Source organism: Heptranchias perlo, chromosome 38, assembly GCF_035084215.1.
Source record: "Heptranchias perlo isolate sHepPer1 chromosome 38, sHepPer1.hap1, whole genome shotgun sequence".
NCBI lineage: Eukaryota > Metazoa > Chordata > Chondrichthyes > Hexanchiformes > Hexanchidae > Heptranchias > Heptranchias perlo.
The window spans coordinates 5,732,993-5,755,687 of NC_090362.1; the positions used below are offsets into that span (position 1 = coordinate 5,732,993).

The 22,695-nt window shown below is 42.0% G+C and overlaps 1 protein-coding gene across 3 annotated transcripts in view; it reads left to right on the forward strand.

Moving 5' to 3' along the window:
• The window catches only part of ireb2 (iron-responsive element binding protein 2), a 57,551-nt gene that overhangs the window by 22,717 nt on the left and 12,139 nt on the right, over window positions 1–22,695 (forward strand). For 2 of the 3 annotated variants that reach the window (XM_067973331.1, XM_067973332.1), the window contains exons 3-17: window positions 897–1,062; window positions 4,507–4,644; window positions 5,492–5,713; window positions 6,103–6,172; window positions 8,160–8,343; window positions 10,021–10,160; window positions 10,274–10,445; window positions 10,531–10,631; window positions 11,578–11,694; window positions 13,942–14,101; window positions 15,000–15,135; window positions 18,508–18,592; window positions 19,059–19,215; window positions 19,311–19,435; window positions 20,818–20,922. In XM_067973331.1, coding sequence (XP_067829432.1) covers window positions 897–1,062; window positions 4,507–4,644; window positions 5,492–5,713; window positions 6,103–6,172; window positions 8,160–8,343; window positions 10,021–10,160; window positions 10,274–10,445; window positions 10,531–10,631; window positions 11,578–11,694; window positions 13,942–14,101; window positions 15,000–15,135; window positions 18,508–18,592; window positions 19,059–19,215; window positions 19,311–19,435; window positions 20,818–20,922 — 2,078 coding nt within the window. Of the gene's footprint in view, window positions 1–896; window positions 1,063–4,506; window positions 4,645–5,491; window positions 5,714–6,102; window positions 6,173–8,159; window positions 8,344–10,020; window positions 10,161–10,273; window positions 10,446–10,530; window positions 10,632–11,577; window positions 11,695–12,423; window positions 12,510–13,941; window positions 14,102–14,999; window positions 15,136–18,507; window positions 18,593–19,058; window positions 19,216–19,310; window positions 19,436–20,817; window positions 20,923–22,695 lie in introns of those variants that run through there. The other variant, XM_067973333.1, reaches the window with a different exon arrangement.

A 22,695-nucleotide genomic window follows, 5' to 3' on the forward strand; every position in this document is an offset into this window, starting at 1 on the left:
GGGGGAGGGGGAGGGAGGGAGGAGGAGGAGGAGGAGGAGGAGGAGGGAGGGGAGGAGAGGAGGGAGGGAGGGAGGGAGGGAGGGAGGGAGGGAGGGGGGGAGGAGGAGGGAGGAGGGGGGAGGGAGGAGGAGGGGAGAGGGAGGAGGGGGAGGGAGGGAGGAGGAGGAGGAGGAGGAGGAGAGGGAGTTGGGGGGGGGGGGGGGAGGAGGAGGAGAGGGAGTTGGGGGGGGGGGGAGGAGGAGGAGGAGAGGGAGGGAGTGGGGGGGGGAGGAGGAGGAGAAGAGGGAGGGAGTGGGGGGGGGGAGGAGAAGAGGGAGGGAGTGGGGGGGGGGGAGGAGAAGAGGGAGGGAGTGGGGGGGGAGGAGGAGGAGAGGGAGGGAGTGGGGGGAGGAGGAGGAGGAGGAGGAGGAGGAGGAGGAGGAGGAGGAGGAGGAGGAAGAGGAGGAGGGGAGGGAGTGGGGAGGGGAGGGAGTGGGGAGGGGAGGGAGAACATTGCAAGTTAGAGGCAGCCCTAGAATTTATCTTATTTTATTTGGAGCTGGTCCTGATGTGAATTTTTGCTGGTGACCTACAGTCTGCCTCTATTCAGTAGATCTAAAACATAAAAGCAAGGTACAACTGAAATAAAATCCCTAAAAGCAATGAATGATGATGGGGGAAATCAGCAAAATAATCATGACCTTTGAGTAAGAATAAGTAGATTACAATGTCATCCTGCTCAACATGTTTACACATATTCAATGGCATCTTCTAGTTAATGCATGAAACTTTAGTTGAGTGCAAGACTGAAGAAATATTTGTTGGATAAAATGTTTCATTGATCCATTTAAAGGAGTTTATTTGAAACACAAAGTCTTGTTTTAATTGATTTAATTGAACTTTTTTTTCCCAAAAGTGGGATTGCCTTACTCTATCCGAGTACTGCTTGAGGCTGCTGTTCGAAATTGTGATGGGCTCCATATAAAAAAAGAAGATGCTCTGACTATTCTCGATTGGAAAAACCAACAAAATCAAGCTGATGTTCCCTTCTGGCCCGCCCGGGTTCTCCTCCAAGATTTCACGTGAGTCAGATAACTGTTTTAGATAGAAAATTGAGCTTGGTGTTTAATTGCCACTTAAATATACTTAGCTTTACTTGAAGGTTGTGGGAAAATTTATTTTATTTGAATAATCAGATCCCCTGTTTGCAATTTCAGTGGATATGCTATTTTATAAGACCGAGGTGTTGTCAATAAAGTGTGGCACTTATAGGAAAGGCAGACTATACAGAAGATTTTTAATATCTACCTCTTTTTTTATATATACATATAATGTCATCTTTTTGCCACACTCTGGTGTCATCTTTTCCCTTATAGATTCCTGTGCCCCTACTTGTACTGGAGACTGTCTATGTAAACTTGTTACGCTGTAATTACACCCCCCTGCCAGTGGTGACTCTGTAGCACCTCCTGTTTTGCGTCTCCTTTTGCACTCAAGCTTGTGTTGCTGAGAAATTCCAATACTGTAACCAACTCTTGTTTCCCAAATTACCTTACTTTGCCACTTAATTATAAATAATATAAAATCAGAATATTATATTTAATAAGGACAGAGTATATGACTTTAAAGTGGAGGCCAAATGGCACTTGCGTGACCCTCCACCCTCTCATCACACTTTATGTGAAGACTACACTTGGTCTTGGCTTCCTGTGTGCAAGGTCAAGGGAAACTGATTAGTATTATCAATGTTATCAATATTTAAAAGAACACATTCTTTCAACTGCAGTTCTTTTTGATGATTTGCTATCTGGTGGAAAGTGCATATGTGGCTATCTGGTGAACACCAGGTTCGGCTGGGCTGTGAGTTTTTTTTTGTCTCCTTGCATGGATGCAGAATGGGCACTTGGTCAGGGTACCAGGCGGTTAATTTTAATGCTTGACTTTCCCAAATTGTATATTTGAAAGTGAGGGATGAATTTACTTTCAGTATGGCTTTTATTTTGTCAAAGCGTATTTAACTTTATGAAAAATACTTTATTTTCCTTATCCACGTTTATCACCGTCTCCGCCTCTGCCTCAGTTCACCTGCTGCTGAAACCCTAATCCATGCCTTTGCTACGTCTAGACTCAACTATTCCAGTGCTGTCCTAGCTAGCCTCCCACCTGTCGCCCTCCGTAAACTTGAGCTCAATCTAACTCGCACCAAGTCCTGTTCTCTCATCACCCCTGTGCTCACTGGCCAATATTGGCCCCTGGTCTGGCAACACCTCGATTTTTAAAAATTCTCATCCTTGTGTTCAAATCCCTCCATGGCTTTGCCCCTCTCTATCTCTGTAACCTCCTCCAGTCCTACAACCCTCCGAGATCTGTGCGCTCCTCCAATTCTGGCCTCTTGTACATCCCCGATTTTCATCACTCAATCATTGGTGGCCATGCCTTTAGCTGTCTAGGCCCTAAACTCTAGAATTCCCTCCTTAAACCTCTCTGCCTCTCTACCTTTTTCTCCTCCTTTAAATCGCTCCTTAAAACCTACCTCTTTGACCAAGCTTTTGGTTACCTGTCCTAATATCTCTCTTTGTGGCTCGTCAGACAAAATTTAATACCAACGCTCCTGTGGTGCGCCTTAGGACATTTTTACTATGTTAAAAGCACTATATAAATGTAAGTTGTTTAAAACCCTTCCATCATTTCAATTGTTTCTGTTCCAACTGTGTTTTGGTTCCTCTGCCTCCTCCCTTAATCTTTTCATTCCACCTGTCTTGTGAAGCACTCATCTGGAATTTTAAAAAGTTTAAGTGACCTATCCATTAGCGAATGAGATGATAATAAAGACCTTTTGGAGTAAGTTTTCGCTGAGGTCACATCAGTTAATCAGTGTGGACAATGGAACATGTTGGGAGAGGGTCGTCTCAGCAATACAGACAAGCAGAGTTTTAAAAAGAAAGTAGAATAGGGTATAAGTTGGAAAAAGTGTTTTAAAAATAGAAGAGCGAATGCAGTCTGAGTGGGCAGAAGTAAAACATTTTAAGATTTTGTTAAATTTAAAAGTAAGTGTTTCAGCTTTGTAGGTTTAATATTGCAATAATGGTACTCAAAAATCTAGTAACAGTATTGCTGTAATGGGTTTGTTTTCAGTTATGGTGTCAGCTGAAAATTTAAATGGCTAGATTGGAATTTCACAAACCCACTGGCAGTCTAAGTGGTATTAATGATTGTTGCTACCTATACTTTCTTTACCACTGAGGGAAACACTAAGTGGTTCATAGTGTTTGTTCTTACACTAAGGAGTATGGGTACAGCTGCTATTTATGACCATCACTAATGTTCTACTACACAGTCTTCCCTCTGCCTCCTCCAATGGCTGATGTCCTTAAGCACTTTTCCTGGCAGGGGACCAGATATGTAAAAATCCATTTGGATGACTTATCTGTCATGTTACTTCCTGTCCTGCTGCCACTGATCTGAACGACCTTCCTATTCATGGATATGTATTCTGGCACATGAACCCAAATCCAAATGGTCAGTACCCTTTTTTAAAAAAAAAATTTGCTCCTGACCAAGAAGATCTGATCAAGTCACCCACCATCCTGACTTGTACAATTAATTGTATTGCTATTCCTTCATTGTCATCCGGGTCAAAGTCCTTGAACTCCCTACTTAACACCAATGTGGAAATCCCGTTGCCACAAGGACTGTAGCAGTTCAAGGAGAGGGCCTACCACCTTGGGACAACTAGATGAGGCCGTGCCAGCGTCATCGTCCTTGCCTTGAAGGCGGTGCAACGAAGGTTCACTAGATTAATTCCTGGGATGAGAGGATTGTCCTAAGAGGAGAGATTGAATAAAATGGGCCTATATTCTCTGGAGTTTAGAAGAATGCGAGGGGATCTCATTGAAACGTATAAGATTTTAAGAGGGCTTGACAGAGTAGATGCTGAGAGGCTGTTTCCCCTGGCTGGATAGTCTAGAACTAGGGAGCATAGTCTCAGGATAAGGGGTCAGCCATTTAGGACTGAGAGGAGGAGGAATTTCTTCACTCAGAAGGTTGTGAATCTTTGGAATTCTATACCCCAGAGGGCTGTGGATACTGAGTCATTGAATATATTCAAGACTGAGATCGATAGATTTTTGGACTCCAAGGGAATCAAGGGTATACGGGGATCAGGTGGGAAAGTGCAGTTGAGGTTGAAGACCAGCCATGGTCTTATTGAATGGCGGAGCAGGCTTGAAGGACCGTATGGCCTACTCCTGCTCCTATTTCTTATGTTCTTATCCTGAGAACAAATTTAAAACACAAAAATTACATTTGCCCAATTCAAATGTAGAAACATCAAATCCTCATAGGTCCCCTCTCAATATTTTAAACCTGAAATATTAAGAATCTGTCTCTTTATACTCCCTAATGCCGCACTGCCAAAGTACAACTCTTTTCCCCCCACCTTACGATATACGGGTCAATAAATGATTGCTTCCTTAAAAGGCAGGAGGCTAGTTGTTGTTTCTGACTCTCTATTTAATTTATTTCAGTGGGATTCCTGCAGTAGTGGATTTTGCTGCCATGAGGGAAGCAGTGAAGAGACTTGGAGGAGACCCTACCAAAGTCAGTCCAGTCTGTCCAACTGATCTAATTGTTGACCATTCACTACAGATTGATTACAGCAAAAGGCAAGGAAACTAAACATGAGTAAGATTTGCTTGCAACAGCTGGAATTTTACATTGCTGTACCAGTTTTTGCAGAGACACTTTGTCTGTGTATTTACTTTGTAACGCAGAAGTGACTCATTTAATCGTGCAAGTACTTCCCACAGAGACTTTACTACTCAAAGAAACGTATCCTTTGCAAGTGGCTTGTACATTAATTTAGGTTCCTATTCTGTTGCAGCACAAGTTTTCAAACTAAAATTCCTGAACCATGGGGTGAGAGAGGAAATCCATGGGGGCCATCCAGTGTCGGACTTTTTCTGTGCTTATTTCTGTGATTTATTAGCACATTATTCCTATTGCCGTGTCAGATACAATACACATTCTGCAGTGACAGCGCTGTTTAACATTGTACTTAATGTGTTTTTCAGAAATTAGAGCGGAGGGTCCTCGGTAGAATCATATAATCATGCAGCACAGAAGGAGGCCATTCAGCCCTACTTGCCTGTGCTGGCTATTTCTAAGAGCTATCCAATTAGTCCCACTCCCCTGCACTTTCCCCAAATTTTTCCTTTTCAGGTATAGTAGTGTCAGTATTTGCCAGGTGACCCCGCACGAGTTTAAAAACTACTGTGCTACAGACAAACTTTGAATCTGTTAACTTGCAGCAGCAATAAGTTGCACGTTTACAGGTTCAGTAAACCAAGTTGTAGAATCAAACCGATACGAAAAGCAAATTCTGCTCTTGCTGTTCAAAATGGACCAGTCGAAGGAATAATTTGCAAATTTAGCCGTTATAGTTTGTTGCAAACGTGCTGTTTTATCAGTGAGGTCAGTAATTGTACCTTTTGGCCTTTTGTTTTTGGGCAGTGCCATACAAAATGCTCCCAATCCTGGTGGCGGTGACGCTTGTGGAGCAGCGACTAGAACGTCCAACATCAAGCTGCAATCGAAAACCTCTCCGTGCAGAAGCTCCCGCAGCTGTTTGAGTCCATGTCACAGTCAAGCAGGCTCCACGTCCTCGGGAAAACACAGCGCAGAGATAGAGAGCACACCCTTGCTTTGTCCTTTCCACCTGCAACCTGTGGCCGAGTATGACATTTTCTTCTGCTTGATCTCGATGCTGCTTAATATGTTTTTATGGAAGACCAGAAAGAAACTATTGTCTGAAGTTAGTGTGGACATTGGTTATTGCTTCGTAGTCTAGATTACAATTTTGTACCATTTCAATAATCTGCTCGTTTGTCTTGGTTGAGGGAAAGCGAAAGCGGAGAAATATTTAGAACACGGATGGAAATGTTTTCTGTCTCTAACTTTTATCTAAATGCAACTAACTGCAAATGCCTGTGCTTAAGTTTAGTTCCAGTTAATAATCCATTTTGTGCATCATTCTCGCAGTTTGACCATGGTTACGGTTTAAAAAATACAATAGAATTTGAAAGCTGCGTTATTATTTATCATAAGCATTTTTTCTTTTATAGACCAGAAACATTATTAAAGAGCCAAGAAATCGAATTCAACAGAAATAAGGAACGGCTACAGTTTTTTAAGGTGTGTCTATATGTCAAAAATCAGTTTGCATTTCCTGTCAGTTTTTTCCATTATAAATTCCATTGTCCACCATTTGTAATGGAAACTGCCTACAACAACAACTTGCATTTATATAGCACCTTTAACGTAGTAAAAATGTCCCAAGGCGCTTCACAGAAGCGTAAATCAGACAAAAGTTGACACTTGAGCCACATAAGGAGATATTAGTACAGGTGACCAAATGCTTGGTCAAAGAGGTAGGTTTTAAGCCTATGTAATCTTGTCACGCTGAGTACAAATCCCCACTGTAGCGCCATCACTTTTGACATGTTTACATAGGCAGTTTCCGTTATAAATCCCTATGTCCACATTTATAATGGAAATATAAAAATAAGGACAGAATGTATGACTTTAAAATGGGGACTGAATTATGTCAAAAGCAAAATGCTAGAAATACAGAACAGGTCAGGCAGCATCTGTGGAGAGAGAGAGAGAGAGATTTAACGATTCAGGTCAATGACCTTTCATCAGAACTGAATTGCATCTTTTGTTGTGGTCTAATTATCCCCTTCCCTCTAACCTGAAGACTACACTTGGCCTTGACTCTCTGTGTGTAATGATCAGCAAGTAGCACAGGACTATAAATCTTGGAAGTATTGCATGACAGAAGACTGCTTATGTAGGTTGGCATAATCAGTATATCGCTTGATGCAGACAGAGCTGGCAACAGAGCCACTTTAAATAGTGATGTGAAAAACCAAAAGAGCTGTTTTGAAAGCAAAATAAGGAAGTGGAAAAATGTAACGTTATGCATTTTATTTGTGACATTTACTACTAATTAATGTTTAAACTCTCTCCCTTCCTAGGAATAGTGCAATCAGTACTTGGGCTGGGGGAGGAGGATTAAGGTGCTGAGATAGAGCACAGTGCAAGGTACAATGTAAGCTTTTGGAAGCAGTGCAGAATTGGGGTGGAGGAAGAAAGCGAAGAAGGAACGTCAAAAGATACTGTAGTCTACTCCAACTGGTTATGACCGTGCATGACTATTAATCAACACAATCTTTTGTTCGCAGCAAAAGCTTTAGGAGGCCTTTTTAAAATCGTCTCACTGTGGGGAAAAAAGTTGCATTTATGTAATGATTTTTATCAAGATATCCCACAGTGCTTTGAAGCGTAGTCGATGTTATACAAGCAACCGTGGCAGTTAATTTGTGCACAGCAATAAAATGAATAACCTGTAGTTTGTTTTGCTGGTGTTGATTGGAAGATGAGTGTTGGTCAGGACATTGGGAGAACTCCCTGCTCCTTTTCAATACTGCCAGGGGGATCTTTTACATCCACCTGAGAGAGCAGACAGGGCCTCAGTTTAATGTCTCACCTGAAAGATGGCACCTCTGACAATGCAGCATTCCTTCAGTTATTTGAGATGACTACTCTTTTTTTTTCTTTTATTTTGAAATATATTCCACCCCTGCTATAAAATAAGCCTTCTAAAGTCAAGCAGTTTGTATATTACACCGTGGGTACATGTTACAATAGTTCCACACACTGTAAAACACACTGTAATGCTTGTGAAATTCCTGGTGTATAGAATGAAGCAAAGCTCCCACAAAGATGTCAGCTTCTGTGTTCTCTCCACAGATGCTGCCTGATCTGCTGAGTGTTTCCCGCATTCTCTGTTTCTGTTTTAAGATTCCTTAATGTCTGTTCTGTAAAAGCTAGAATATGTCCACAAAGTACAGAGCTGCAAACACACCTATCTAACAGTTCATAGCAACAGTGGGTATCGACAAGTGTTTGAAATAAGCGCAGTATTTTAGATTGCTGTCTGAAGTGGAATATAAACTGTGGAAAGGCGAAAACACATTCTAATTTGAAGCAAACCAAAGCATAGAACCGGAATGTAAAAAAATATTGATAGAACTGTTTTATAATGAAAATGAGACGTATAGTTTTATTGAAATGTTTTTTTCTCTTTCTCCGCCATGCCCCATTTTTTTCGATGCAGTGGTCTTCTAAAGTCTTTCAGAATGTGACCGTAGTACCCCCAGGAAGTGGAATAGTGCATCAAGTAAACCTAGAATACCTGTCCCGCGTAGTGTTTGACCTGGGAGATATTTTCTTCCCCGACAGTGTGGTGGGCACCGACTCTCATACGACGATGGTGAATGGCCTTGGAATCCTAGGATGGGGTAAGTGTGGAGCTGAATTGACTCGCTCATTGTCTTTCATTTCTTTTTAAACATTTAAATCGTGGGACTAGAAGCAATCGTATTCTTGACTTAAAGTAGCTGTAAAAAAATTTGACAACATTCGACTGTGTTTAGTCATTTACAGTGTCTTAAGATCATTCGTTGAAAACAATTAGTTTAATATGTGTCGTTTGTTTTAAAGAAGGATTATCTCGATCAGTGGCTCAAATCCCAAATTGTTGCAATGAATTAGAGTTGACCTTTTTCAACTGGATTTTCTGAATGTTTTTGTTGAGACCTCACTGAGACCTGGTTTGAAGGCTTTAGAGGCTGAATGTGAAGGAGCTGAACCGACTGTCACCATGTGTAATGTCACCGTCGTATGTTAATTCACTTCTTGCGCTGTGAGCCTCAACTCTTCCTGACCCACTTGTTTAGTTCTGATGTTTAGAAAAGCAAAAACAGAATAAAGTGAAAGACTGTTGCTACCTTTTTATAATCAAACCTCTTTATTAGCCGATTCGCATCATTTATACATGTTGGAGATTTGTGCTTATTCCTTCTGAATGAATTTTTCAAGCAAGTGTTGGTTGTGGCAGCACTGCATTGGAGCATTATCAATAATAGCTATGTGGTCCCAAATAATCTATATATAATGCTTGTTCTGTGTGCAGTTTTAAAAAAAAAAAAATCCTTTTTGTCTTGTATGGGAGAGATGCACTACTTCAAAAATAATTCCCTGTAAAATCTCTCCTTATTACCCAAAACAAAATTAAAAGAACTGTAAAGGGACGAGGGTGGTTACATATCCCTCGACAGCGGTAGATTTTGGAGCCAGTTTAGATGCTCCAGTACTGCATTTGGAATCCCATTGTTTTTTTAATTGGTTCTCCGGTTGTAGCTGACACTAGAAAGGCTGTATTTACTGCCCACCCCTAGTTGCCCTGAGCTGGCGATGTTGGGCCTTCTCCTTGAACCGCTGCAGTCCGGGTAATGGTGCTCCCACAATGTGTTAGGATATTCCAGGATATTGGCCCAGGGACCATGATGAAAAGGCTATATATCTTCAGCTTGCTTTCTCATTCTTATTAAATATGCTGGGGACTTCTGGTTATGGAACTTCAGCGTTGCAACAACCCATATATTTTCATTATGTTCACAGTTGGAATTAACTTACCTTTTTTTTTTCAACTCCTGTGATGCATGAAATAAATGTCAGCAGTTTTGGACACAAGCTGATGACTCAGTCCAGTGTTTTTGACCCAATAAAAGGATATTCTTTTGTAACATGCAGCCCACTCATTTACTGTTCATTCAAAGTTACTTAATGCAAAGTATTGAATAATGCAAATTTTTTTGGTGCAAAAAGCAACTGAGTTATCAGAAGCAGACTTGTCCCAGAATTGTATGATTAATGAACAAATTGAATGATATTTTTAATATCTAATTCCTGGGTGGAAAATAAGCTCCTATTCATACGTTACGTGCGTTGTTTATTAGATCTGGGCTAAACTGCTGACCACATAACTGAAAATCTACTGAATTCTGCTGAAGTTGCATACACTATGTAGTTATTTCCGAAAAAGTTCTGCAAGCAGCTTGCTCGCACTGCTGTAAAGGATCTCCTTATCTCTATCCCACGTACATGAATAAAGTGATTGTTTGTTTGCTTTCCAGGGGTTGGTGGGATAGAAAGTGAAGCAGTTATGCTGGGCCAGCCAGTCACACTAACTTTACCTGAGGTAGTTGGATGTAAACTGGTAGGGACAACTAACCCATTGGCGACTTCGATCGACGTTGTTTTAAGTATTACAAAGGTATGGGAAGGTTTTGGAAAGTATTTTTTATCTTTCAAGCTAACATTTATTAAAATAGAACAAAGAGGAGTGGATTAATTTCTTTTTTTTAAAAAAAAATTCTCCCTCCCCAGCATCTTCGACAAGTCGGAGTTTCTGGCAAATTTGTCGAATTCTTTGGCCCAGGAGTGCCCCAGCTGTCCGTAGCAGATAGAACAACAATAGCGAACATGTGTCCTGAATATGGTGCTACTGTGAGCTTTTTCCCAGTTGATGATGTTACTTTAAGGCACTTAAAACAGACGGGTATGGATAATTTGTAGAATTTCTCAAATTTCACGGATTTTGTTTTTTTTCCACTTCACTTTTTAAACTTTTTTTTAAAATACAGGTTATGGTGAAACAAAACTTGAAGCTGTGGAAACCTATTTAAAAGCTGTGAAACTGTTCAGGAACTATCAGAATGCATCAGAAGATCCGGAGTATTCGCAGGTAGTAACAACAAGTTATACAGTGTACTTTATATAGTGTACTCCAGAGACTTGAGCAGAAAAATCTAGACTGACAACTCCAGTGCTGTACGGTCGGAAGTGTCATCTTTCAGATGCGATATTAAACTGAGGCCCTGTCTGCACTCTCAGGTGGACTCAAAAGGTCCCATGGCACTATTTCAAAGAATAGCAGGGTAGTTATCCCCAATGTCCTGGCCAATATTTATCCCTCAATCAACACCACTTAAAAATGATTATCTAGTCATTATCACATTGCTATTTGTGGGAGCTTGCTGTGTGCAAATTGGCTGCTGTGTTTCCTACATTACAACAGTGACTGCACTTCAAAAGTACTTCATTGACTGGAAAGTGCTTTGGAGCATCCTGAGGTCATGAAAGGCGCTATATAAATGCAAGTTCTTTCTTTCTTTACTATGCTGAAGCATTTTCATAGTGTTATAATCCCATAAAGGCAATGTAAAGTTCGTAAACGTGGTCAAGATGTTAAAAGCCTAGTTGTAAAGAGAGAGACAAAGAAGCTCGTGTTTTTCTTTTGTATTTATATTTACCAAACCTCTGTTTATTCATCCCTACATTTTGTATTTTTATGCTGCTTGTTAGAGGCAGCTTGGGACCAGATGTTTTGTGTAGGAGCTCTCTCTGATTATAATGGGGAGGTGGGCTCCTTATGATTGGCACTGAGCTTTGTGATAGCACAGGAGCAAGTCTTTTACACAAAGGGGATATCTCCCAACTTTAAACCAGAGTTCTAAAGCATAAAACACTAGCAAGAGGCAATTGAGAAAGAACAGTCTGCTATTTTAGGATTATGAAGCAGTTCAGCAAAATAAAATTCCCCGTACATGCATTTTGTTCTTGCTCCGTTGACATTTGTTTATGTTAAGGCGGCGCAGTTTATATTGACATCTTCTGTATCTATTCCTCAGGTTATAGAACTCAATCTGTCGTCTATTGTCCCATATGTGAGTGGTCCAAAACGGCCACAAGACCGAGTAGTGGTAACCGACATGAAGAAAGATTTCCAGAACAGCCTAAATGAAAAGGTGAGTGTAGCTGGAATTATTGAAGATCTACAAAGTGGACTGCGTTAATTCTGAATGTGAAATCTTGTGAAAGGACACAGAAAATGATTAATTTCTTTATGAAATATGGGGAATGAGATGATTTTTTTTTAATGCAATGAGTTCTGATGATCTGGACTGCACTGCCTGAAAGGGTGGTCGAAGCAGATTCAACAGTGACTTTCAAAAGTGAATTAGAAAAAGGAAAAATTGGCAGGGCTATGAGGAAAGAGTAGGGGAGTGGCACTAATTGGATAGCTCTTATAATGAGCTGGCACAGGGACGATGGACCGAATGGATTCCTTCTGTGCTGTATGATTCTAACTATAAGAAGTAAATTGCTTTTTGTACTTTATTTGTAATGGAGTTCCGAGATAGTTCAGTCCAATCTGGTCCGCAGTCCCTAATGTTTGGCACATTCAGTGCAAAATTGGCGTAAATAAGCAAAAGACAGCCTTCACAGAACCAAAGCAAAATTCGTATCAAATAGAGGAAGGGGGGTGTTATGCTTTTATATTAGTGTGAAGCTATATATTATAAATTGCACTCATGATGTAAATTTGGCAGAATCACTGCAGAGTCGAGGTCACGTGACTAGTTATTCATTGAGTCGCTAGATCAAGGACCCAGAACGCTGCTGGTCTGTTTGAAGATCATTTCACTGAAAGGAGAATTCAGATTAACCCTGTCAGTGCCATGTGTTATTTGCAGCTTCTGGGACTTTCAATGTTCTGGCCACGGGGCCTGTGAAAGTAAACTGCTAACAAGCAAATTGAAAGTGTTGCAAGCCGAGTGGGCTGGTTAGTAGATTTTTTTCCGGAGTGAAATGACACCATGTGATAAGTGTTTGTGAAATTCCTTTGTCTGCTATTAAGAAGTATTAACCCACTTAAGCATGTTAACAGCTCCATTAAAACACGAAGCAAGGGATTACATACAACATATTAAACATTATATGCTAATATTGCACAGCGTGACTTGTTTTCAAGAACCTTGAGGGCACTAGGATCTTGGGCAGCAGTCACTCTGTTAGGTGTTGCCAGTGCTAGTAACTTCTGGTTCAAGGCTGAGCTATTTCTTCCTTGGTGCAGCTGCCATTGAGACTGAGTTGGTGGGGGGAGACAACATATTGCAGTTGGAGATGGAGCAAAGACATAATGGGGGGGGGGGGGGGGGGGGGAAGTGAAAGAGGAAATTAATAAAGGAAATTAAAAAGTTCAAAATGAATTGAAGATGAAAGGGTAGAGATTGTGTGCTGGATGTGTATATTGGAAAAAGAAATTGGGTGAATTTTATTTTCAGTGCTTCATATATCTTCAGTTGCAGTGACTGTCTATATCGTATAAATGACTTGCAGTGAATCACAAGTCAGTAATTCATTATAAACGTTCGGATGACACCTTAACTGTGAACTTCCACCAAACCCCTGTGATTGAAATACTCCTAACTAACAACTATTCGCTGATTAGGATATCACTTTTAATGGAACATTTTTTTCAAACATCCCCCCCCCCCCCCCCCCCCCCCCCCCAACTCTCCCGAAGGCAGTAACTCTCCGGTGGGACGGTTCCATAATCGTAGCCCAAGTAGCCAATCTTTGTGTTAACATGGTATGTGTCGGCTGGGTAATTGAATGCGTCTTCCTTCCATCCTGGATGTTAATCCCAGTGTGGCAATGCTGCTGGAAGGTGCAGTCGTAGATCTCCCTCAGCGTGTCAGTTTTTCAGCAATGAGTAACTGAGTCCTACAGACCAAGAAGGCTCCGGTCTCAATCCCCAGTCCGTGCTGAGTAAGCTGATCTCTACTGGGATGGCGGTTGGTGAACTAAACTTAGCCATCAGTGTCTCTGGTTAAGCGACGTATCTAGTGACCCTATGTGTACGTCAGGTGAGGGCAGGGTTGGGCCTCCCTATCCCCCACCTCTGCTGGAATAGCTGGCATTTAGTGTCGAAGCCCACATCTGATAATGGCCAGTTGGTCAGGCACTGAAGGACTCCTGGCAACTTGGCAGTGCACCCCAGTAAGGGGGTGAACGCCTTCTGGAGATAATCGGAGCAGCAATGGCTGGAGAACTAGTATCTCATAATTATAGTTTGATTGGGTAGACTGTATTAGACCTTAAGTTGACTAGGATATTGTTTCTTGTATCCCATCCAGCAGTGAGTGATGTGCTGTTATGTTTGTCTCAAGTTGTGCTGTTAACTGCTTTTTAAATTCCTTTTTGTGCAGGTTGGCTTTAAAGGGTTTCAGATTCTCCCAGAAAAGCAGAAGGAGGTTGTTGCCATTGAGTTTGAAGGAAAAGATTATAAGCTCGCCCATGGTTCGGTTGTCATTGCCGCTGTAATAAGCTGTACGAATAATTGTAATCCATCTGTCATGCTGGGGGCCGGTAAAGTATATATTTTTATGATTAAACTAGTTGACCATAAACTCAGATTTGTTTCCTACTGGGGGTAAATCTAGAATTTCCCTGTCTCAGGAACTTGGCATTGCAAAAGGTTAATACTTTCTGAGCTCACCTTTGAATCCAACTCTGACTGATGAGAAAGGAAGCGTAATCTTTCTCCCAGCTGTAAAATGCTCCATGAAATGAGTTTGGCCAATGTGAACCCAGTTCCTAGGAAGTGAAAGGCAACAGCTTACAACTGTCTAATTTAGCAGAATCGGCATCCTGAGGCGGTATAAGGATATTTGGTGTAGGGGAGAGATCAGGAAGGTCGGAGAGTGGGAGAAATCATTGGTGCAATGGCAGGAGTGTTTTTCCGAGGTTTGAGTTATGGCTTATCATTGAGACCATTGCTGTGTTTCTCTTCCCCCACCCCCACATTTCTAAGAGATGGCTAAGATACTTTCACTCTCTCACTGGGCACCCTCTGGCATCCTGCCCATTACTCGCCCGTGTGAGCCTTGGCAGTGAGAATCAGAAGGCTGTTCAACTACTGGGGGCAGCAGCACAGCCAAGCTTGATACTGTTCTCACCTGGCATGGGCATGCACACACTTCCAGCAGGGATTACTGGATCCCTGTGTGACCTTGCTGTGTGCAAATTCGCTGCCGTGTTTCCTACATTACAACAGTGACGACACTTCAAAAAGTACTTCATTGGCTGTAAAGCACTTTGGGAATGAGCTGAGGTCATGAAAGGAGCTATATGAATTCAAGTCCTTTTTCTTTTTTTTTACTCAGCATTGACATTCCTCACTCTGATCACATCAGGTGTGCATGTAGATTAATTCCCCTCTTTTTCTATAAAGCATACTGATTCAGTGTATAATTATTTCCACCAGGTTTGCTGGCTAAAAAGGCCATTGAAGCAGGCCTCTCTGTTAAACCTTATATTAAAACCAGCTTGTCCCCCGGAAGTGGGATGGTGACGTATTACTTGAATGCCAGCGGTGTACTGCCTTATCTGCACAGTCTCAGGTGGGTGCTTTCAGTGGTTCTATTCAGTAATGAAGTTAAGGTGACTCTGAATTAATTTCTTCTGTTAAAATGAGATGAGAAAGTAAGGCAACTTTTAATGTTTTTGGCACATTTTGGAGTAGATTTAAATTGCTTATTTTGGGGCAGTAAATTGTCACGGTTAACAGATGTTTCATCTCTCACTGCCTAGCAGGATACTCCGCACACTGCAACTTTCTAGTTTGAAACCTGCATTTAATTGCAAATGAGTGAGACCTGATAGCAAGTTCACTAACTGTACAAGTGCTATTTGTAGCTTGTGCATGGAGAACTCTTAATAGTTGAATAGAAATATTGAATAATTACTTTGCCTCAGCATTTACCAGGGCGACTAACATGGTGGGTGTGACATTCGAAGAAATGATCAAAAAAGGTATAAAAGACACTTAAGATAGGAAGAGGGGGGATAATTGATAAATTAATCAAACTTAGAGAGGATAAAACCCCTGGTCCAGATGGATTGTATCCGTGCACATTAAAAGAAGTTGGGGAAGAGATAGCAGTGTCACTATTACATATATATATTAAAAATTCACTAGAAAAGACAATAGTGCCAGAGGACTAGTGGACAGCTAATGTTATTCCTATATTTAAAAAGGGAGATAGAACAAGTTCAGGGAACTATAGACCTGTTAGCTTAAGTGGTAGGAAAGATAATGGTATCTCTACTCAAACATGTAGTAGAAAAATATAATAGAGTAGTCAGCACTGATTTCAGAAGGGAAAATCATGCTTGACCAAAAGAAGTAACAAAGAGTAGACAAGGGTTATGCAGTAGATGTAATATATTTGGATTTTCAAAAGGCCTTCAATAAGGTACCACATTGTAGACTCATGACTAAGGTGGAGTCAGGGGACAAGTAGCAGAATGGATAACAAGCTGGCTACAAAACAGAAAACAAAATAGGGATTAAGAGTAGCTACTCAGACTGGCAAAAGTTGGGAAGTGGTGTTCCACAGGGATCGGTGCTGGGATCAATGTTGTTCACAATTTACATCAACGATTTGGACTCTGGAATCGGAAGTACAATTTCAAAATTTGCAGACAACACTAAATTGGGGGGGTGTGGTTAATGCAAAGGAGGATCGCGTTAAAATACGTTAAAATAATAAGATATCAATAAACTTGCAGAAATGGGCGTGTAATTGGCAAATGAATTTCAATATAGATAAGTGTGAGGTGGTACATTTTGGTAGGAAGAATAAGGAGACCACATATTGCTTGGATAGTAAGAGCCTAAATGGGGTAGAGGAGCAAAGGGATCTCTTGGTGCAGATACACAAATCATTAAAAGTAGTGACGCAGGTTAGTAAGGCCATTAAAAAAGGCAAACCAAGCAGCGGGGTTCATTTCTAGAGGGACATCATTGAAAAGCAGAGAAGTTATGTTAAACTTGTATGAAACCTTGGTTAGACCACACTTGGAGTACTGTGCATAGTTCTGGTCTCCATATTATAAAAAGGATATAGAGGCATTGGAGAAGGTGCAAACAAGATTCACAAGGATGATACCAGAACTGAGAAGATATCCTTATCAGGAAAAGCTGAACAGGCTGGAGCATTTTTCTCTATAAAAGAGAAGACTGAGGGGTGACCTGTTAGAGGTCTTTAAGATGATTGAAGGGTTTGATAGGGTAGATGTAGAGAAAATGTTTCCACTTGTCCAAAACCAGAGATCATAAATATAAGATAGTCACTAATAAATCCAATAGGGAATTCAGAAGAAACCTCTTTACCCAAAGAGTGGTAAGAATGTGGAACGTGCCATCACAAAGAGTAGTTGAGGCAAATAGCATAGATGCATTTAAGGGAAAGCTAGATAAGGAATAGAAGGGTATGCTGATAGGGTTAGATGAAGTAGGGAGGGAGGAGGCTCGTGTGGAGCATAAACGCCGGTATAGACCAGTTGGACCGAATGGCCTGTTCCTGTGTTGTAGACTCTGTAACTTGGTGATTGAACAGCTGCTAAACCACAAGAATAATATATCCAAGTTTACCGATGACACAAAGATAGGCAGCATTGTAAGCAGTGTAGATGGAAGCATTAAATTACAGAGTGATAATAATAGATTAAGTGAACGGGCAAAACTGTGGCAAATGGATTTCAGTGTAGGCAATGAGGACCAGTGAGGTCATCCACTTTGGACCTAAAAAGGATAGGTCAGAGTACTTTCTAAATGGCGAAAAGCTCGAAACAGTGGAGGTCCAAAGAGACTTCGGGATCCACGTACATAGATCATTAAAATGTCATGGACAGGTACAGAAAATAATCAATAAGGCTAATGGAATGCTGGCCTTTATATATAGAGGACTAGAATACAAAGGGGTAGAAGTTATGCTACAGCTATACAAAGCCCTGGTTAGACCACACCTGGAGTACTGTGTTCAGTTCTGGGCACTGCACCGTAGGGAAGATATATTAGCCTTAGAGGGAGTGCTGGGTAGATTTATCAGAATGATACCTGGACTTCAAGGGTTAAATTACGAGGAGAGATTGCACAAACTAGGGTTGTATTCCCTGGAATTTAGATTAAGGGTGATTTGATTGAAGTTTTCAAGATATTAAGGGGAACTGATAGGGTAGATAGAGAGAAACTATTTCTGCTGGTTGGGGAGTCTAGGTCTAGGGGGCTTGGCCTAAAAATTAGAGCCAGGACTTTCAGGAGTGTTTAGGAAACACTTCTACACGCAAAGCAAGAGCTTTCACCACAAATCACGTAGCTCAGTTGTTAATTTTAAATCTGAAATTGATAGATTTTTGTTAGCCCCATATCCTTTTAATACCTTTGATTAAGGCGGGTATGTGGAGTTAGGTCACAGATCAACCATGATCTCATTGAATGGCGGAACGGGCTCGAGGGGCTACTCCTGTTCCTATGTTCCTCTGAGGTGGTGTCAGGTCGGAGGCTGTGAATCAGGATGCGAGTTTCGTGCAGGTCACCGGCAGACTCATTCCAGGAAATCCCGTTCTCCTTCATTTTCCCTCCTTATTTCAAATGTTGGTTAAAAATAACATAGCGCATAGGTTGAAATGAACATAGGAACAGAGTAGGCTATTCAGCTCCTCGAGCTTGTTGATAGATTGTGATAGAACGAGCTGCACAATGCATGTCCATATCACTTGACAGGATGCAGTCCCTCGTTGAATGAACTTGTATTAGGCAATAATCCTGGTAGCCAGCAAGTAGAGGCCACCCACTGGTCTAGCAAATGAGCTGTGACTGGAAGAAATGATCACTGATGCTTCTACAATGGTAAATGTAACGGGTGAGTAAAAACACAGCAGTTCTTGTTAAAAGGGTAAGCAACAATTGTCTATCTTTTTGAAAACAGGTTTGAAGTTATTGGCTATGGCTGTGCGACATGCGTTGGGAATACGGCCCCTTTGCCGGAGTCTGTTGTTGCTGGTATCAAACAGGTAAAAGCAGATGTTTGCTTTGTAAATGTCATTACACCAAGAGGAGTCTCTTTTACAACAGTAGATATGTCTACTGAGAAACCCGCTTCAAAATGTCACTTGACACCTGTTTAACGGTTTCACCGTATGTGGACAAAATACACAACACTATAGTAGAAAAGATTTGGAAATGTTTATGGACTGGGGTTGGGGGGATTCATGTCCCAAGTCATTCTCGGCCTCTTTCAGATTTAATCACTTTGTAGTGAGATTGTGTGCCTCGTTTAAGGAGCAGTTGGATCATCAGTGCTTGTGACCTTACAATCTACAACTCCATGAAAAGCTGTTCACTTGTAGTTTTTAATCAGGTTCCATCCTATTTTTCCTTGCTGTAATCCTCTGCTTTTATTGAAGAAGATTGTAAGTCCGATCGATTATTGACTCACTCGCTCTCTCTCTCTCTCTCTCCCCTCTGGCTCTCGTACAGGGTGACCTCGTTGCATGTGGAGTTTTATCTGGAAATAAAAACTTCGAGGGGCGCCTCTGTGACTGTGTTCGTGCCAACTACCTCGCCTCTCCTCCATTAGTGGTAGCATATGCCATTGCTGGCACAGTTAACATAGACTTTGAAAAGGAACCTTTAGGTAAGCATTTGGTCTGTCGATGGATCTTTGCCCATTGAGTACTTTTTAATTTGGGGAGAAAAAATGGAAGTAATATTTTGCCGTTTATTTTTAAGGTGTAAACTCAGATGGGAAAGAAATCTACCTGCACGATATTTGGCCTAGCAGGGAAGAGATCCAGCAGGTGGAGGAACAACTAGTGATCCCGTCCATGTTTAAAGAACTGCGAGAGAAAATGGAGGTTGGTAATTACTAAGGTCAGGAGACATCCGACAAAACCACGAGACCCTGATTCTTTTATTACATATTATGCTAGATGTTCTCCTTTGGTTCAGTGGTCACCGACCACTGCCTGCCCCCCCCATGAACCAGAGTGTACCTGTACCTGACCAATACCCAGGTAAATGTAATGACATCAAGGGTTCAAATGGAGAACCCTTGTCACTTCTACTTCATCTTACTAGAATATATTGCATGGTGCCACATCTTTAGTGGACAGAAGAATATACACTCTATCAGGCTGAGACTCCGGCAACAGAAACATTTATTTAACATTAAACAATTAAATGAACTGTACCCAGTGCAAGTGGTATACTTATAGTAAATACAAGATTTACAAATCTCCTCTGTGTCAAAACAATAAAGATGCTTCTCCTGCACAACCTTTGATGTTAAACTCACCCTTAAAACTCGGTTGTTTACACCCGTAGCTATCTGCTCCCACAGAGTCCTCTAATTTGCCACATACCCCTCATGGCTCCAGACTGACTGCTGTCTTTTGTGCAGTATCGTGCAAAATACAGCTCCAAAACCCTTTTGAAGATATCCCACAACAAAAGAAATTAGAACTATTTCTCTTAACTACACAGGATTTTAAAAATGTGTGTTTTTTGCATGAACATACAGCTGCCAATCAAACGTTTACTACAAACAGCCCCACAGCATGCTTGGAATTGGCTTGACCCATTGATCAGCTCCAAACACTTAGAATGTTAGGGTCTCCATCCAAGGACATATATCAATAAACATGGGATGTGTATTCTCTATAGCCCACATAAACAGCTAGCAGAAATCAATTTTAACCCGACAGGAAAGGATCCAATAAGTAATCCATCTTAGTATTACTAAAAATCTTGTGTGGGGTGCTCCCTGTGCACAAATCTTGCTTCCTGTTGTCATGATTTGTGCGTATGTTTTTCTGTCAACTTTTCCTATTATAAATTTCTATGTCAACATTTTCCATTCAATTTTGCTATGTCAACTGTCACGATATAATTGGTGGCTCTGTGGATTGAGTTTCTGAATTCTCACTTTCCCCAACTGTATCGCAATCTTGTGTATATATTAAAGAAACCCTCATCAACTGACTGGGGACAATGGGACCAGCAAATTCACTAATCATAGACAAAAATGCTTCAGTTTTATTGCACGTGGTTGGCGCTTTTGCTTTCTGTTTTAATGTTAGCAAAATGTATTGCTGGTTCAGAAACCTTAGCTCATGTTGTGGCAATAGCATTATTTTCAGATTAAAAATCACAAGTAAACAAACATTTTTGCTTCTTTGTTAAAACAATCTGAAAATATCAGTTGTATTCAGCAGCAATTGCATTTTTTTCTTCCTAGAAAGGAAATAACCGCTGGAATGCCCTGGAAGCACCAGAATCGCTTCTATATCCCTGGGATTCAAAATCAACCTATATCCGATGTCCTTCATTTTTTGATAAATTTGTAAGTAATATCAGTTTTCTAATCAGTGCTGTTCCTTTGTTTGCTTTTATGTCCTTATGTTTAACTTGGCTCTTTACTGCGGGGGAGACCAGAACTAGGGCCCATAAATATAAGATAGTCACTAATAGATCCAATAGGGAATTCAGGAGAAACTACTGTATCCAGAGAGTAGTTAGAATGTGGAACTTGCTACCACATGGAGTAGTTGAAGCGACCACGTAGATGCACTTAAGGGGAAGCTGGATTAAACACATGAGGGAGAAAGGAATAGAAGGATATGATGATAGCGTTAGATGAAAGCGGGACCATAAACACCAGCATAGATCTGTTGGTCGGAATGGCCTGTTTTTGTGCTGTACGTTCTATGTATCTCTCCCTCTCTGTGTCTCTCCCACTCTGTGTCTCTCCCTCTCTGTGTCTCTCCCTCTCTGTGTCTCTCCCTCTCTGTGTCTCTCCCTCTCTGTGTCTCTCCCTCTCTGTGTCTCTCTCCCTCTCTGTGTCTCTCTCCCTCTCTGTGTCTCTCTCCCTCTCTGTGTCTCTCCCTCTCTCTGTGTCTCTCCCTCTCTCTGTGTCTCTCCCTCTCTCTGTGTCTCTCCCTCTCTCTGTGTCTCTCCCTCTCTCTGTGTCTCTCCCTCTCTCTGTGTCTCTCCCTCTCTCTGTGTCTCTCCCTCTCTCTGTGTCTCTCCCTCTCTCTGTGTCTCTCCCTCTCTCTGTGTGTCTCTCCCTCTCTCTGTGTGTCTCTCCCTCTCTCTGTGTGTCTCTCCCCCTCTCTCTGTGTGTCTCTCCCTCTCTCTCTGTGTGTCTCTCCCTCTCTCTCTGTGTGTCTCTCCCTCTCTCTCTGTGTGTCTCTCCCTCTCTCTCTGTGTGTCTCTCCCTCTCTCTCTGTGTGTCTCTCCCTCTCTCTCTGTGTGTCTCTCCCTCTCTCTCTGTGTGTCTCTCCCTCTCTCTCTGTGTGTCTCTCCCTCTCTCTCTGTGTGTCTCTCCCTCTCTCTCTGTGTGTCTCTCCCTCTCTCTCTGTGTGTCTCTCCCTCTCTCTCTGTGTGTCTCTCCCTCTCTCTCTGTGTGTCTCTCCCTCTCTCTCTGTGTGTCTCTCCCTCTCTCTCTGTGTGTCTCTCCCTCTCTCTCTGTGTGTCTCTCCCTCTCTCTCTGTGTGTCTCTCCCTCTCTCTCTGTGTGTCTCTCCCTCTCTCTCTGTGTGTCTCTCCCTCTCTCTCTGTGTGTCTCTCCCTCTCTCTCTGTGTGTCTCTCCCTCTCTCTCTGTGTGTCTCTCCCTCTCTCTCTGTGTGTCTCTCCCTCTCTCTCTGTGTGTCTCTCCCTCTCTCTCTGTGTGTCTCTCCCTCTCTCTCTGTGTGTCTCTCCCTCTCTCTCTGTGTGTCTCTCCCTCTCTCTCTGTGTGTCTCTCCCTCTCTCTCTGTGTGTCTCTCCCTCTCTCTCTGTGTGTCTCTCCCTCTCTCTCTGTGTGTCTCTCCCTCTCTCTCTGTGTGTCTCTCCCTCTCTCTCTGTGTGTCTCTCCCTCTCTCTCTGTGTGTCTCTCCCTCTCTCTCTGTGTGTCTCTCCCTCTCTCTCTGTGTGTCTCTCCCTCTCTCTCTGTGTGTCTCTCCCTCTCTCTCTGTGTGTCTCTCCCTCTCTCTCTGTGTGTCTCTCCCTCTCTCTCTGTGTGTCTCTCCCTCTCTCTCTGTGTGTCTCTCCCTCTCTCTCTGTGTGTCTCTCCCTCTCTCTCTGTGTGTCTCTCCCTCTCTCTCTGTGTGTCTCTCCCTCTCTCTCTGTGTGTCTC